The sequence below is a fragment of the Dermacentor andersoni genome, chromosome 6 (genome assembly GCF_023375885.2).
Source record: "Dermacentor andersoni chromosome 6, qqDerAnde1_hic_scaffold, whole genome shotgun sequence".
Lineage (NCBI taxonomy): Eukaryota > Metazoa > Arthropoda > Arachnida > Ixodida > Ixodidae > Dermacentor > Dermacentor andersoni.
Window position 1 is genome coordinate 111587783 of NC_092819.1, and position 17975 is coordinate 111605757.

Sequence of the window (17975 nt, forward strand, 5' to 3'; positions counted from 1 at the left end):
GCTGATAGAGCAAACGCAGAAAACAGGATGATGGACGGTGGACTAACCCATAGAGTTTCCTACCACAATTACTAGAGGATACTCTGGTGCTAGTTTCTATGGGAGCTGCAATGGGGACGGTTTTACCAGCTTGGGAATTGTGGGAAGTGCATGGATTTGCCTAAGCTTCATCATTCTGGATTCAAACGGCTTTGTGACTTTGTAAGCGCGTCATTTTCAACAATGTGCTGCGTAATAAATAAATAAACGTTATTGAAATTGTCCGACGGCAGGATTCGAGTACAGGACCTCTAGCACAGAACCCCGATAATGAAACTAATAAGCCACGGATGCATACATCGATAGGCAATGTGAAATGCCCCTATGAATTTATCGTGAGCATGCCATTGCCTTGAGATGCTTGACGTGTTTCGATTTGGCCACCTTGACAAGCTCAATCATTGCAATGAGTAGCGATTGTGCGGGTTCGCAATATCTTCTGCACTTCCAAGAGTATAGATCGCCCTGAAATTTACGATAATGAAGGCATATAAAGCCTAATATACAAAGCCACAAGAACGTCTGAATCCGCAAGCACGAAGATCAAACAAATCCATGCACTTCTCATCATTCCCATGGTGGGCCAATGACTGCAGCGCCAGAGTTCCCTCTAGTATATTGTAGGAAACTCTATGGACTAACCTAAACACAGGTACTATACAGCACATGGAGGAAGCTATGGCAGCTAGGCTCAAAGCGCGTATGAGGTGGCCATTTTTAAATGCAAATGGCAATATGGTAACGCAGATTTAGGGTCATACTCTATTTTAACTCGCACGCAATTTTTGGATTCGTTTTAGCAGGAAAATTGTGCATTAGATTTGAGTAAATAGAATACCCCTTCAAGTTGCATAGTCTGGTCACAAGCTAATTCAGCCTTCCAACTGATTTTTCATTCTTAAACGCATGCAACTAATACTACAGATGCATGGAAGATGAAGTGCCTATGAAACACTGAAACAACCACTAGCAGACAAGCATATCAATGAGAGCACTGTTAACCCTTTAAGTGTTTGTAACATGCAGAACTTGTCCTAGCCAAAGCATCCCCAAACTGTCCTACCAGAATAGCTTCTCCTCTTGAGTGTTTAAGACGAGAAGTGCTTGTCTACAGCTTAGATAGCGTGTCGCCCGCCAGATGGAAGCACTTAGTTGACGATTTTGGTTTCTCCTGCAGCAGGAACGCGGTTTTTGTGTGAAAACATAGCGACCAGTGGCGGCGACACATGCATAGCTGGCCCGTCAACACAAAAAAGTTTTTCATCTTTATTATCTTTCTTTCAATGAAGATGATTCGGATACCGATGCTTATCTTGTGTCCGGATGTGAAGGAGACAGCAATGATGCTGAATTGAGCAGTTCTTCTGGTGATGATGAGAATATTTCTGAAGCGAACATTGCGAGTGCTCGTTAGTGAGTGCAGCTTGATGTCGACAATGCTGGTGCAGAGCTTCCTTGGTATCCATTTTTGGCCATTCCAGGCAAGACTTTCAATTTGATATCCCGAGATGACCATCTAGAGTACACACAGCAGTTTCTCAACTGTTTTATGTGGTTTGTACCTTTTATTAGCAGCAGGCAGCTGGTTTGCTATTGTTGGATACGGACCCTTTTCCTGGCATCGCTCTAGTTCCGTGACCACATCCAATCGCCGTTGCATTCCAATTAAGGTGTGCAGAAGCGCGTCTAACACGGTTCCGGACCTGTCAGACAAGTTGGCAACCCCCCCGTGAGGTGCCGCCCGTCGAGCTATTGTCTACACCTCTGCTTGACTCTTTCCGAAAGTGCAACGGGAGCCTGGCACGGTTCCAGGTAGTTGATCTTGGTCCCGAGTAAAGCTGCTTTGCAGCTCTGAAAGGTCGTTCGAAGAACAACCCGTCTCCTCCAGCTAAGCGCTTGCAGGCCATGAGGCAACGCCGGTGACAAGTCACCCATGCGACAGTGGAGCCCTTGGAGCAACCCCATCTGCCGAATGTGAAAGCACTTGCACGGGCGCTTACCATTGGAGGAAAATGACGACATCTGAGCAGGCGCAACGATTGGCTGAAAATGATGTGACCCCAAAAGACCAAAGGGGTTAAAAGCGAGAGACAGGGAGAATAGACATGCATTCCTTCATTCAATCATTTCTTTCGTGCTCCTTGCCACGGGCCGCAGTGTCCGATTTGCTGCCGGCCATTGATGACTTTATGATTGTTCATTAATTTGTGTTGTTACTGTAAATAATGTAAATAAACCTTCAGTTTCATCTCAAAACCCTCCTCAAGGTCAGCCAACTCCCGCACACAACGGCAAGATCCAATACTACGTGACGTTCAGAAATACACTATTGTGTTGATTTGACTTAGTATGTGGTGCATATATTTTTTTAACATTGAGTAGTTGCTTTCTAGTGCAATATGATTCAAAATCAGCAATAAAAAGAAATAGGCACTTTTGGTTGAGAAATTAAAAAAAAAAATTAAACACTTATGGGGTTAATGGCAAAATCATAGTGGCACTGCTAATCTGCCAGGAATACGAGATGCTCCTGCTCACACAAACAGAAAGCAAGGTCTAGTTACAGAGGAACACATAAACCATGGTGTAATTGAACCTCAATTAGAATGTATCGTAGTTATGTCTAGCTAACAAAGTAAAGGCTAATCACATTTATATATGCAATCACCATTTTGTAATATCTGTTATACGAAATAACTGTGATCAATGTTTCTTTACAATTAACAATGCAACACTGCAGTAAAACATAGTACAGTCACCGACTGATTTTCCAGACCAAAAATTCGGACATGTTCGATTATTCGGTCTGCTTCGCGGCACCGCCATTCTCCCCATAGACCATAATGTATAACAACTGCTGAAAGTCCAGACACCTTGCAACCTCTCGTCGGATTTTTCGGACACTCCTTGAGCCAACTCAATCGAGAGCACCATGCACCGACTCTGACCAGTGCATGGTTCGACTTGCTGAACGCCATTTTTGTTTTGAACGGAGCCTCCTTGCTGCCCCACGAAGTGGCGCTACTGCAAATCCCCGCTCATCATCATCGTTTCTCCTGGTTCAATAGAGTGGTTCTACAGCAGTTCCGGTTTCAGCTTAGGAAGCCATGTCAAGACAATCCAGCAGCTGATTTGTTTCTTCGCACACGACGCTGCGAGTAGGCCACGTTTTTCGTTTGTGCGACTGGTGTCGGCAAGGTGGTGTTTGCTTTGTATGCTGTGTCGAAGTTCTGGTGATCTAACGCAGCATACGGAAACATCGCGTCAAGCGTCTAATGGCACCGACAGTGCCCGCGCAGACTGCGCTGGGGAATGCCGGCAAGCGGGTGCCGGGAGGCCAAAGATTTGTCGCCTTCCGATGTGCTCCCTACTGATGTGGAAAATGTTCTGCCGAGACCTGCGCAGTGGTTGCATTGCGAGTCCGGACACCGTCTCATTTGACAGTTTCACAGGTGCTGACACTGCTTTACTGACATGCGCAGAACTCGACGACGGCGAGATTATTCGTCAGGTTTCTGCTGCACTGCCGGACGATGACTCCGAGTCGGAAGATGACGCACCATGTGCTACGCTGCCGTCGCATGCGGAGCGTGTACAAGCAGTGACTGCACTTTCAGCCGCCTATAGTGACCGTACGACCCTCTCCGAGATTCAGGCTTATCTGATTGCGCGTAAACGGAACAGCGTGCAACAGCGCATTCATGATTTCTTCAAGCCTCCTGCCGAGCCCGAATAAGTGCGTGGAAATAAAGGATTTCATTTTTTTTTTCGTAATCTGCCTTTTCGGACACCTGTTTATTCGGACATTTTCGCAGTCCCCGTGAGGTCTGAATAAACGGTCGGCGACTGTAGTTCCAACTGCAGTTAGCATGCCCATGTGACTACATTTTAACTACGGTTGAACCCACTTATAACAATACTGGTTTTAACAATATATCAGTTATAACAATGAGAAGCTACTGCACCGTCAACTTTCGTATATTTTCCATAGTGAAATAACCCGCTTACTACAATGTCCCGATGCCGCATTATCGGTTATGAAGATGAAGTCTGGCTACTGGGTCTCCGTGCCGAAAGGTAATGGGAAGTGAAATCCCTGAAAAGAAAAAAAAAAAAAGAAAAAAAGGAAATTCGACCCGCTGCACGCCGTATGCACTGTTTTCCTGCCTTCTTCTCACCACCAGCCTCGTGGGCCTCTCTCCCTTCACCCTTCCACCTCTGCGAACATGAATGGGCTATGCCCAAAGCTCTATGCCACCCCACCCTCCGAAACACTAATGGTTCGCGCCAACTTCGCTGACAGCTTTGCGCTGCACCCAGATTGCTTGCAGGCCCTTCATGTTGCGCAGTTTTGCCAACGTATTAAGCCGCTCGTGCTCATCTTCGTTGCTTGCATTGAAGTTGTTCCTGGCCACGTGGTTTCTCCGCCTCGTTTGACTCACCACCGAAACAGAGGATGGCCGATCCGCCCGCTCACCATCAGCAATGCACCACGTTGTTGGTGATAAGAAAGCGCACTGCTATAGATTTGGAAACAGAGTACTTCTAATCAATGAGGCGATCGTCGCGTACATTCTTAAATCAGATAGTGACGGTGACAATGGCAGCGATGAGGCACTAAGGCAGGCTGCCTCAATGTTAATCTCGCAGGGGGACCTGTGGATGATTCAGTCGCCCCGGGGATTGGTTTTCATGAGGGACCTTCCGCTGCACTACGTGGAGCACCTGGATGCCTTGGAGAAGGATGTCGGTAAGCTTCGCGTAACACAAGAAAAGCTGACGGACATGGGGTTTTCCTCATGCAAGCCAGTGAGAAGTACGTACGGAGTAAGTGAGGAGTACGAAGGCTGCCACGGCATCCTTCTTGCATTTTTTAAGTCCTCTTTTGAGGTCACCAAAGCGATGCCTAGGCGGAGTTTGCATGTCACTTGCCGTCCGTGAGCCTGCTTTGCAGTTATAGCAGTGCCATTCTTGAACGCCAACAGCCGTGGCTTGTTGCATACGATCGAAGTGCACAGGAAGCACAGTTAAACAGTTAAACGAGCTAACACTATCAGCGGTCGGATGGAGGAAGGCAGTGGGGAGGGGCACTGGCCTCCCTGCCATTATAGTTTTTGCACAACAGTTCTGCCATCCCCAGTTTGCATTATTTTCACGCAACCCGGTTATAATAATTATCGGTTATAACAATGGAATTTTCGTGGCACTTGAATATTGTTATAAGTGGGTTCGACTATACACCAAGCGAAATGCCTCGCAGCAACCGTGCAAGTGCTCAACCTTGCCTTTCAAGAAAACATGCTCGCATGAATTAGGCACTGCATAATTATGCATCAATGCCAACTAGCCGAACTCACACTTCTCCGATATGCATGCATGAATTAAGCACTTTTCCTACCACAAGATAAACACTGTCAGTAGTTTCTCGCAACTACTGCACAAAATGTTTGCTAAACCTACCTGTGCATTACGCTGTTGCGAGGTGCTAGAATCCCTAGTCAACATTGATGATGACGGATATTATCTGATCATTCAAACACAGTTCAGAGCTTTGCAAATCACATCTCTGCGGCAAAAAGCAACACAGTCATCTCAAGAACATCAGAGCTGCAGGAGCTGTGGTGCATTCGGTCTGAATGGTCGTAAACACTCACCCTCCACCTAAAGGTCGAGCAAAAGTTGCCCGACAAGCGTGGCAAGAAAACATGCACTTTGGCAACCAATCAGAGCTATCACCTTTGCTACCAAGGTGTCAGAAAGAAAAATTTTAAACAATGGCTTGTTTTTGTAGCAACAAGATCACTGTCAAGTGACAGTCATCACAAAACGAACAATGCCACAGCAGCAGCAGCAGCAACAGCCATTGGAGCAAGCTCCCATTGCCAGATAAGACAGCGTCTTTTTTCTTTCTCACCCATAAATGAACAGATTATTGCACTTGACATGCTGAAAGAAAGGGTCTTCAACTAGAGTGGCACTGAAACAGGATGCAAAAAAGAAACCAGTGAACTGATAGCACTGCGTGCCATCCATTGCTTCCCACTGTCCCATTTCTGCTATGCTCCAGTTAGATGTGTACAGTGCAGTCCACTTATAATGATACCCATATAGCTACATATCGGTTATAACGATGAGTTGACTTCAGAGTAACGACTTGTGCATTAGGGCTATGAGCAAAAAAACATACATAACGATATGTTATTCACCGCATATGGGATATAACGATTGAAATCCTGCCTTCTTGGCAGCGTTTTCCATGCAGAATAATTGAGAAATTTGCTTTGCTAAGTTCCCCTTAACTCAGACGGGGCAAAAATTTTGCCTATGCATGTTCGCATCTGCTGCCATTGCCGCGGAGCACTTCCCGCTAGCACGCCTATTGCGAAAGCCACAGAGAGCATCACAAGTTGGCGCAGCATGCCACAAAATGGCACAAGCTGCTTCGCTTCTGCGTTGCCGGCGAGCGTCAAAAAAAGTAAATAAAAAAAAGTGAGGAGCGAACTGCGCTTGTGCTTCCTTTCTACAATCTCCTTCTTATTCTCCGTGAGCGGAAATGTGCGGCGGAAGCAACGGTAAGTGCCCCGACAAATCGCAAAGCTGTGTCGCTTGAGGCGAAGCTGCAAATCTTGCGAGACTCAAAGTACCAGTTCGCGCAGTCGATGATATTGACGATTCTGAAAACCATGAGCAGACCCCGATCATGAAGGCGAGAAGTAATGACCATGCCGGTGAACAGAAACGGCAGAATTTGTGCGCCCGGCCGAAACCCCCATGTGTGAAACCAACACAACACGGTGGCAGCCACTGACATTTCCAAACTCTGGGAGCACATTGCTAGGTGGTGCTTCAATGGAGGAGTTTAGGAATGCAGATCAGCGCTGCCTCGTGCTGCGAAATATCTCTGACGGGGCGATCGTTGTTGTGACAGACAGCGGCATTGTGTGACGGAGGCGACGAGATTGACAGTGGCCCATCTGACACCGACCCTAATGTTCACACGAAGTGCACTTTCTTCGACAGAATCACTCATTGATTTCATGTACGCTAAATTATAGTTGCCAGTGTTTGTGCAGCCGCTGAACGCGACGCACACCGCGTTTGTGAACCTGAAGCTTCTGCAAAAATAAGTGCAAATTTCTTACTATTTTAGTGTGCCTAACGCTTGACACACTGTTTAGAGATATAAATAAATGTATCATTTTTCACAGCCTTCTTTCTACAACATCCATTTTTTTATTGCAGGTTTCGGAGCTACGAAGGTATGTATTTTTCATTCTTCTCGATATCGTTATAAGTGGACTGCACTGTACTGTCGGCATCAAAAGTTCACAAGCAGCAAGGTCTGAAAAAACTTAAGCGTTTCTACTGCCTGGCAATTAGATTTCGAGCCTGACTAGTATATGTGAACATAGTGCTGTACAGTTTTAAGGTGGCTACAGTCCACAAATTGTACAAAATTAAACTTCCTCATGGAAACATCCTACCTTGCAAACTCTTCACACCAACTGTACAGGCAACTTAGCCCAGAGCATTATATTTCTCCGGAGAAAAAAAGCAGCGATAGTGTCACAGATGATTAGCATGGGTGAGCAAAGATCCAGCAGGCCAACCTGCTGTTGAAAGACCAGGACAAGAAGGAAAGAGAAGTAGGCGTCTCTACGCTTGCAAACTGTTTGAAAGGGGCAAACACTCTCGCCGTACTCACGAGTATTGACTGTCGTTGCAGTCTGACTCTTCAGACTCCTCAGATTGAGACCAGGGGCTGCAGGCAGGCTTGAAACTGCAATGGCGGAACGAAAAAAGAAAGGAATACAGTGAGCAAGATAGAAGTCTCCACTGCAACAGAACAGACAATATACGCAAAACTTGCAGGTGTACTTCTCCACAGATCTCACCTGACCCAAGTAAGATTTATTCATTTATTTGCAATACTGTAGGGCCCTACGGGTTGTTACAGGGTGGAGCCACACGGATACAACAAAATACAGTCAATCAACATACAGATACAACCACAACAACACGGCAGAAAGAAAGCTCGCAAAAAATAGAACTCTAAATTTTGTTAAAAAAATGTCAGGCTGTCAGCATCAGTCGAAAGTTCCAAACCCAAACTATTCCATTGTGCCATAGTGCATTCAAGGAACAATTATACTTGTGCGCAACAACTCGCATGTTAGAGGGTAAAAAATGCACGACAACGATTGGTGCAAGGAGTTCTTCCAAGTGGGGACAGATATGGTGACGAGTCCAAATTGAATCAAACTCAAGACAAAATCTTGTGGCATGTGGCAGGGTGGTACCGGACTGGTTCAACCATCCCTCCTGATCTCAGCTCACCACATCATCCAGGCTTTCAAGACCGAGTCCCTCGGCCTCAACTGTTCTAGGAAGGAAAGGGAAGCCCAGTTGGCTAGGGCATGTCAGACGCATGGGAAAGCTTGCTTACAGAATTCTGCACACCGTACACTATTTAGCACTGCACAGGCGCAAGTCCAGGAAAATGAATGGATCGAGCCCGCGACCTTGAGCTCAGCAGGTCGACGCCATAGACACTGGGCTACCCCAACGAGTGTGCGGTGCATCGGAGAGCACACGGGGAGAGTCAATGGCAGTGTTTTGTCCTGTTTGCACCGTAAGTGTACAGAGGTACCTACAGATAAATGACAGGCAACAGCACAATCCACAGGCTCCGTCAAACCACCTCGATAGCTCGGCGACTTGGGTGTTCTGATGCTTCGCAAGAGGTCACAGGTTTGACTCCTGCCATTGCAAACAACAGTGTGAGAACGGGACTCAGATTAAGGAAACGCACGATGCAGGCACCCGTGCTGTGTGGTCCATTAATCTTAGTCCCACTTGCCATAGTTGGCTTTAGCATGGCACTGCTAAGACTGAGGGCACAGGATCCAATCCCGGCTGCGAAGGCCCCATTTCGATGGCGCGCAAAATGCAAAACCGCTCATGTACCCTGCACTGGGTGCCGTTAAGGAACCCCCCCTCCCCCGTGGTCAAAATTAATCCGAAGTCCCCCACTACAGCGTGCCTCATAATCATATCGTGGATTCAGTATGTAAAATACCAGAATTTAATTTAGATTAATCATTTTTTACAAACTCTTTTAAAATTATGGGGTTCTACGTGCTAAAACCATGATCTGATTATGAGGCATACCGTAGTGGCGGACTCCGGAAATTTGGACCACCTGGGCTATTTTAACCTGCACCTAAATCGAAGTACAGAGGTATTTTCGCATTTCACCCCCATCAAAATGGGGCCACCGTGGCCGAGATTCAATCCTGCAACCTCGTGCTTAGCAGCCCAACAACAAAGCAACCGCAGTAGTTAATTTAGTTTATTTTTAGTCCCATTCCCGCAATCTATGCAATAGTATGTCCTCGTACCAAGAATTTACTTCAATTCAAATTTATTTACCAAACAATAAGGCTGGAAGGTCCACTGGGCTAAAAAGCCGTGAAAACAGCTTGACAAGGCCCAGGTGACCGTTGCATGGCAGCAACTGTACAATGAAAACAAGCAGATTACAATACAAAAGAAAATACATATGCAAATTACCATAAATAGTGCAACATATTTATCAGTTGCACAATAGATGTAACAAAGACATTAATGAATAATTTGCAAAAAGTGTAGTCAATATCATTTATAGATAGTTAACTCTTTTCTAGCACACGATGGAACAAAAGTATGAATATAGCTGTCTTTTACTTTAACAGATTGTATTTTTATATGTGCTTAACGTTGTTGGGATGTTGTATGCTAAAGTTTGGTACTTATGAGCTGTACAAAACCGAGGTACAGACCATATATGGGTGTTTCTTGTAGGTACTGTAATAGCATGACACTGTAGACATGACAAGGCTGTAATGAAGTTCAGGAGTTCTGTTGGAAAAGTAGAGTGTGCTCAACAAACGATATGGTCGACTGCTGCTAAGCCTATTATATTGAACCCTTCAAACGCTTTGCAGGTGGTTCCCAAGTGCTGAATATTTCCAAAGTAGTGGATTATCTTTTTTTTTAGAACAAGAATTTTATTTATGTTGGTTTTTATGCCCCATATCAATAAATTCTGCTTTCATTTTGTGAGCACTGTCCTCGCTTTATTATTCGGCCTACATTTAAGGTACGTTTTTTTTTTTTTTTTTCTTTTTCTGGCTTCTGACTTTCAGGAGTCTGCTTAGAATCATGGCCGGCCTAGATTCAAGTAAGTACAGTATGTTATCTGCAACAGGCAATTTTTAAAAATTCCGTAAAACTTAAGAATGATCACACTGTACTGCAAATACATCCCTGAGTGACAGCAGATTATGGCAGCGAGAGACAGCTTATGTTACAAACTAGATTTTCTTACAGGGGTAATTAGTGTAGGCATCCCAACTTAACTTCGATGAAAAGTAAGCCCCAGGCATTTTATGCATATCAACAATATCTATTCGCTTAGAATCAAGAATTAAAGACTGGTGAGTGGTGACTGTGTTATTTTTAGCCCGAAATATAACAGCTTTCGTTTTATTTCGATTGATCTTGAATCCATTCATTTTTGACCAGGAGAAAATCACCAAAAGCATGTTGTTAGCTTTGAATATTAAATGATAAAAGTTAATATCAGAGATAAGTATTGTTGAATCATCTGCGTATATTACATATTTAATTGTTGTGCCTATGTTTGCAATATCATTGATATAAGCATTGAACATGAGGGACCCCAGAATGGCACTCCCTTGCGGTACACTGCAGCTGAGAGGCAAGAACGATGAGCTACATTAGTTGATGCATATGCTCTGGCACCTATTTTGAAGGTAAGGTTGAAGCAGAGGTATGAAAATACCACGAATGTCACGATTCTAGTTTATACAAAAGAATGCTTTGGTCAAGGGAATAAAAGACCTTGTGGAATCTTTAAAAAAGTACTGAGTGTGCATTCGTTTACTTTTAATTTTTTTTAATGTCATGAACTATAGCTTCTTTCAATGTCAGCAATGCAGTTTCTGTAGACCTGTCATTTCTCAAGCTGAATTGTGCATCTGTTAGGACATTAAATTTACAAAAAAACTGCATTATTTGAACAAAGATAATGTTTTTCTGGTCACTTAGAGAAGGCAGGAAGAACAGGAATAGGTTTGTAATTAACTTTCTATATTACGATCTCCTCCATTGAAAACGACAGACTTTAGCTCTTTTCATAGCTTCTGGAAAAATCCAGCTTCGATAATTAAGTTAAGAGGAAGCTTTAGCTCGGGTGCGCCTATCTAACTACATGTAAAAGAAGAATTCGTTTTTCTCGGCAACCACTGCACCAAATTGAAGAGGTTTGTTGTATTTAAGAGAAAATCTGAAAGTTTAGTGACTGTTGGTTCCGAATTTTTTATTTGTGTCGTCAAATTTTAAGTAAAAATTGGCAAAAATAGAACATTTTCAGAAAACGAAACTGTCAAGTTTACAACTCTGTAACTCAGCAATGAAAAATGATACAACAGTTCTGTGAATTTCATCTAATGGTACATCTAAAGCGGACAAAATTGATATGTTACACATGAATCTAAACAAATTTAGTAATATGGAAATACAGCTTTTGCAGAACCCTTATAAACAATGTAACAAATTCACTAAGATATAAAATGACGTGTCAAATTTGTCCGCTTTCAATGAACTAATGGATGCTGTTTACAGAATCGCAACATCTGTTCTTGATGCAGAGCCATTAATTTGTCAACTTTGTGCTTCTATTTCTTTTTTTTCAAACTTTCAAATTTAGGAAAATTCTTGTAACAAAATTCAGGCCCTAATCGAAATTACGCTTCCAACAGTCACTAGAATTTAACTTTGTCTCTCAAATGCAACAAAATTAATTCAAATTGCTCCAGGGGTTAGCTCAATAAAACGTTATTGCTTTTAACATGTATTTGAATAGGCCGCATCAGAGTTGGGCCCAAGCTAAAGCTTCCTCTTAAAGATATACGCAAGAACTTCTGTGATTAAGCGTAAAACATGCGTTATGGGCGAAATCTGCAAAATATCGGCATCAAATGAGTTAACATTCGCATATTAGCACATAAAAGTGTGATGTACTTCATTTTTATCAATTGTATCAAGAAAGATGCTCTGCTTCACATTACCGCACCTGGCAACAAAGCCTACATGTTCAATAGATGGAGTAACTGTGTTTATAAAGTGGTTGTTCAAGTGATTTGGGAGTGATGTGCTGGTTAAACTGCAACCGAGAAGTGTTAAGGATTCAGGCAGGGCATGTTTATTTTCATGCCCAAGTATATTACTAATGAGCTTCTATGTAGTTAAATCGCTGTCAACAAGCATTTTCAAAAAGATGATAACAGGCTTTTTTAGAATGCTTAATTTCAGCATTTATTCAATTTCAAAGTGTGTGCACAAAAATGAATTGTAAGATATATTTTTACTTTTTATCATTTTGAGATGCTCACAGGTAACCCAAGGTTTTTGGAATTTTTCGCTGGTGTAAACGTTCTTAAAGGAAAATGCTTTACATAAATACACATAAAAATTTTCATCAAGTCATCATAAGTGCCACTTGTATATTTCTTCTTGTTTACAGACAGCCAGTTTTGATTCATTATGTCAATTTTGAATGATTAAATACTCTCAGTTGTAATTAGTTGAATAATAAGCAGCTCCTATTGTGAATTTCTATTCAGTGGTTTGTTATGATAATTTAAAGAGTCAGGACAGTGGTCACTAATATTAGATATGATAGTACCTGCGCTGTAGATTATGGGGTCAATATTTGTCACAATAAGATCTAGTGCCGATGCTGTGGAGCATGTAATACAAGTTGGTGTAGTAAGCCAGACTAACCACCATATCGATTCCTGGCCACTGCAGCCCCATTCCAATGTGTGCCTTGGACTCTTTTACAGCTTCATTCCTAATACATGTAATGACTGGAACCACTTGCCTACCTCCTCTATCATTTAGAATTAGCAGTAGGCAAATGGTAATTTTGGAGGCCAAATAAAATACAAATGAAATAGTGTCAGAAGCAAATTAAATTTAACTGAATACTTTTCAAATAATGAACAGCCATTTTTACAATTACTATCAAACAATGTTAACATCCTAGTATTCATAACATGGGAAGAATTGGGAAGAATTGGGGATAAGAGTAAATGGAGAATACCTTAGTAACTTGCGCTTAGCTGATGATATTGCCTTGCTTAGTAACTCAGGGGACCAACTGCAATGCATGCTCACTGATCTGGAGAGGCAGAGCAGAAGGGTGGGACTAAAAATGAATCTGCAGAAAACTAAAGTAATGTTTAACAGTCTCGGAAGGGAACAGCAGTTTACGATAGGTAGCGAGGCACTGGAAGTGGTAAGAGAATACATCTACTTAGGACAGGTAGTGACTGCTGATCCAGATCATGAGAGTGAAATAATCAGAAGAATAAGAATGGGCTGGGGTGCGTTTGGCAGGCATTCGCAGATCATGAACAGCAGGTTGCCATTATCCCTCAAGAGAAAAGTGTATAACAGCTGTGTCTTACCAGTACTCACGTACGGGGCAGAAACCTGGAGGCTTACGAAAAGGGTTCTACTTAAATTGAGGACGACGCAACGAGCTATGGAAAGAAGAATGATAGGTGTAACGTTAAGGGATAAGAAAAGAGCAGATTGGGTGAGGGAACAAACGCGCGTTAATGACATCTTAGTTGAAATCAAGAAAAAGAAATGGGCATGGGCAGGACATGTAATGAGGAGGGAAGATAACCGATGGTCATTAAGGGTTACGGACTGGATTCCGAGGGAAGGGAAGCGTAGCAGGGGGCGACAGAAAGTTAGGTGGGCAGATGAGATTAGGAAGTTTGGAGGGTCAACATGGCCACAATTAGTACATGACCGGGGTAGTTGGAGAAGTATGGGAGAGGCCTTTGCCCTGCAGTGGGCGTAATCAGGCTGATGATGATGATGATGATGATGATGATGATGATTCATAACATTTGCAAGTTTCTGTCATTACACTGCATGTTGTAATGCACTGTTCATTAAAAGCACATATGGAGCATCGGGAACAAATAAGCAGTTTGCTCACTTAGACAGAACCCGTCAGAAAGTGCAAATAATCAGTGTATAGCCGGTGAAGTGTGGCGCTACGAAAGACGTAGCCTAGTCCACTCCCCATGTCCCATGTTTTATGTCTATACAGTTGAATTCCATTAATTCAACCCTGATGGGACCAACGATTTGGAGGGTCAAATTAAGCAAGATGCAGCAAGAACACCCAAACACACCGCTAATTTATTCAAAAGCATTTATAATTTATTTTACTTTTGCTCCACCTTTATGATATATTGCATACGGCTGATGTTATGAAATATTTGTAACACTATTTAAAAAAGATATTCGTATTTATGAATAGCCACTATATGATTCGAAGAGCAAATCAAATAGGACAATGCTCGATTCTTAATTGCAAGTTCAGAATATTCACAGACCCCTAACTAGTACTACAGATATTTGAATGCCTTCAAAGAATGTACTCAAGGAATATGTTGTTTCTCAATCTTTGTGGTTGTGTTCGTTCACCCCAATGCCATGAAGGCAAATAAATAAATAAATGAATAAGTAAATAAATAGGTAAGTACATAATTAAATAAATGCAGTGGCAGCACTTCCTGTATTTGCAAAACTAAGCCAGCCTCGTCATCATGACATCATTCATACTTTCATTATAAAGCCCTGGGTTAGGGCATTTATTTCTTTAAATTCTTTTTTAACGGAGACATAAGAAAAGCATTTTGTGTCCTCACTCACATAGGATGCTAAATGCACATTTGCAACAAAATTTTTCTCTCAAAATTCTTTTTGGGTTGTTTGAAAACATCTTTTGATAATTAATTTAGTGGACTTAAACCCGTGACTGACTTTTTGCCACACAGGCTTTGGCGCTGAGATGTTTGGCTATCATTTCCACAAAAAAAGGCAATACAATACAAGAACATAACAGAGCTGCTGAGCAACTAACGCAGCCTGTCCCATCAAGATGATGGCAATTTTTCAAGTGCGGGCACTCCAAATAGCGTGGCAGCACGTCCACAGCTGTGCCCTCCACACAAAGAGGGCACAAAGCCAGAGAAGCTGTGTGAGCTTCTGTTCATTCCTCCATCACACCAGCCTGCCGACACCGTATTAAAGAAAAGAAAAAAAAAATTTACAAATTTAAAGGAAACTTCCGGGTCCCACAGGGGAGCTTCAGGGTTTAAATATACTAACTGGGTTAGCACAGTCTCAAATCCTGGTTCCGTAGGAGATATAAAAAAAGCACAGGCACACACCTGAGTCTCGTGCCAACATTTTTGCAACAGCAGTCGCACTTTGCGGGGCTTAAATAGGCCCTGCTGTGTGAGGGTGAGTGGGTGGGAATTTGGGGAGTACAAAGGGTGCTACCGACAGAGTTGCACCCCAGTAAAACGGGCAAACTTGGCGACACTTCGAGCGAGTGCAATTCACCTTTAGTGTCAAGGCTGTCAGACGGAGAGATCTAGCGACACCTGCTGGGGAGTCCACTCACGAGCGAGTGTGTTTGACGAACTGGCTTGACTGTGCTGAAGTGTGCAGCCTCAACAGCAGTGCTTCGAGAATATATAAATAAATGCTCACAATAGAGTCGCACTAATTTTAAGACCACTGCTTTGCGATTTCAGATGCTACGAGCGTCTTTATGACATCAGTGAAGCCAAAATAAGCTTGAAAGGCTCATTTTCTGTGGATTTCGCTGTTTTATGGTGAAGCTGTGTATGGCTGGGGTTCCGTGCATTTTTCATGTCCTTCAACAAATATGTGTGAGCAAGAGCTATCGTCGTCGACAATAGCCTGTGCCACTGCTCGCGAGCATTCATCTTGTTCCACAGCCGGCTCTGACACCGCTCATCATGCAAGCATTTCCATACTGCTCCTCCCTCTGCGAAGGCGCTGATGGCATTGGCCCACTGCCAGTTGGTGCAATGCTTTTGGTCTCAAATTATTTACCTGAATATATCGCAAATTGAAAACACTAATCTATATAACGAATGCATAACACGAATGAAAGTGGATGTATAAAAATAAATAGGTATGCATACCTGGGTTGCAGTTTTGCAAAGAAGTTGCAGTTTTGCCAGAAAGGCGTAGCATTGATGCCAACAGCAAAGAGACAACTGCACGAAGTAGGGTTCGTAGTTTTATCGGTATCACATGCACTCGGGCAAAGATCACTCGATGACCAAGAACACTCGCTGTCGCAATGCGAGCGAACGCTTCGGATGGTGCCTTGAAATTGCGCACTAACAAAATTCACATAAGGGCACCAACCATCCTGGCTCAGGCTTTGCACTTGCCGAAGATTACCTCTAAGATACAGCACGTGGCCCACATATAGACAGCCACGCACACCTGCTACAAAGGTACAGGAGAGGAGACGCACACGCTAGGGGAAGAGGGCGGATAAGCGCACGTCCCCTGCCTCCCTACCTTTTCTAGCGTGTGCTTGATCACGTTACTCTGGTCTCTGGTGTTTGCGATAGCAAAGTCACGCATATTTTTTTATTTATTTTTTTCCCACTGCGAGAAAGAGGACCGCCAAAGCGAGCGCGCGGCTTTTTATTGGAGAGCAATGACGTCACGCCACCTGTGTCCCCGCTGTGCCACTCCTTCTCGCTCTCTAGGCTCCACCCACCCTCACAGTGTCGCTATGCTGCGCGATGCTATTTTTTATACTCTGCTTTCAGTCTTTCTCAGCTCTTTCTCCCCAAGCTCCAAGCTTGGCAAAGCTGTGGACGTCAAGAGAAACCCAGCGAGGTTCTAACAGCTCCACTGTAAAATAGCTTGTTACATCACCAATTTCATTAAATGGACATTCAACATATTGAACTTTGACTTTAGTTATTTATTTTAATTTCCATGTTTTTTATTAATTTTTTGTTTGCTTACGGGTTACACTGCAGTATATGTGAAGTTTCACCGTTTCACAAAATACTGCGATCCTAATTTTGGGCAGAACAGACTTTGCATATAACAGACCTTTTTTGCTGGGTTATCACGGTTCACAATAACGAGCGATGGCTCCACAAACCTTCGTGCTAGAAATTCCCACCAGAAAAGCAGCATACAGAAAGAGCAGAGAGAGCAGAACTCACGAAAATGCGTCGGGTCCTCCGGTGCCACTACCGATGGGTGTTTGGTCCCCTTGTTCCCCCAGGCAGGCTTGCAGCTCGCAGGCCAATGATGGTGGGCCGCTGGCGCTGCTGCCACTGCTGCCGCTGCACCTGCCCCAGATGGCAGCACCGCTTTGTCGGGGCTCCTCCTCCTGGGAACGGTGCCGCAGCTGCGCCTGCAGCTCCAGGAAGGCCTCCTTGAGGTCCAGGTACCGAGCGCGGGCCTCCAGGAGCTCTTCCGACTGCTGTTCCTGCAGGCCGCGGCTCAGGGCCAGCTGCGCCCGGAGCTCCTCCGCCTCTGCACGCAGCTGCAGGGATGCAGGATACACACATTCGGCCCACTTTATTTGTTTTAACATTAGACAGCTTTAGTATAGCGTAAGTCACATCACTCTAAACACTAAAATATAGCAGGGCCACACTGCATGCGCCCAGAACGCCATAGCAATTCAATTTGACTTTTGAATACCCAGAATTTGAACCTTGGATTAGTTGAACCATGAAATGCTAAAATTATTATTTTGAATCTAATTAACTTATCATCAAGTGTTTTCAATCATCAAAAATGGACCTCGGGAAACTATCCAGCAAGTATGGCTTCCCGACGTCCGCTTGTGGATGTGTTATAAATTTAAGAAGTATGTTTACACCTTTATATAACATAGTTGGTAGAACCGGCCCTTTACTGCGTTATATCAAAATTTTGTTATATTGAAATTCAACCTTTTATTGAAATATGTACAGTCAACAAAC

General features: G+C 43.5%; 1 protein-coding gene across 2 annotated transcripts in view; it reads right to left on the reverse strand.

The window, feature by feature from the left end:
* LOC126522289 (uncharacterized) overlaps positions 1-17975 on the reverse strand; it is a 140225-nt gene that overhangs the window by 47557 nt on the left and 74693 nt on the right. For both annotated transcript variants that reach the window (XM_055066324.2, XM_055066325.2), the window contains 2 exons: positions 17205-17530; positions 7745-7819 (listed from right to left, as the gene is read on the reverse strand). In XM_055066324.2, the coding sequence (XP_054922299.1) occupies positions 7745-7819; positions 17205-17530 (401 nt within the window). The remainder of the gene's footprint in view (positions 1-7744; positions 7820-17204; positions 17531-17975) is intronic.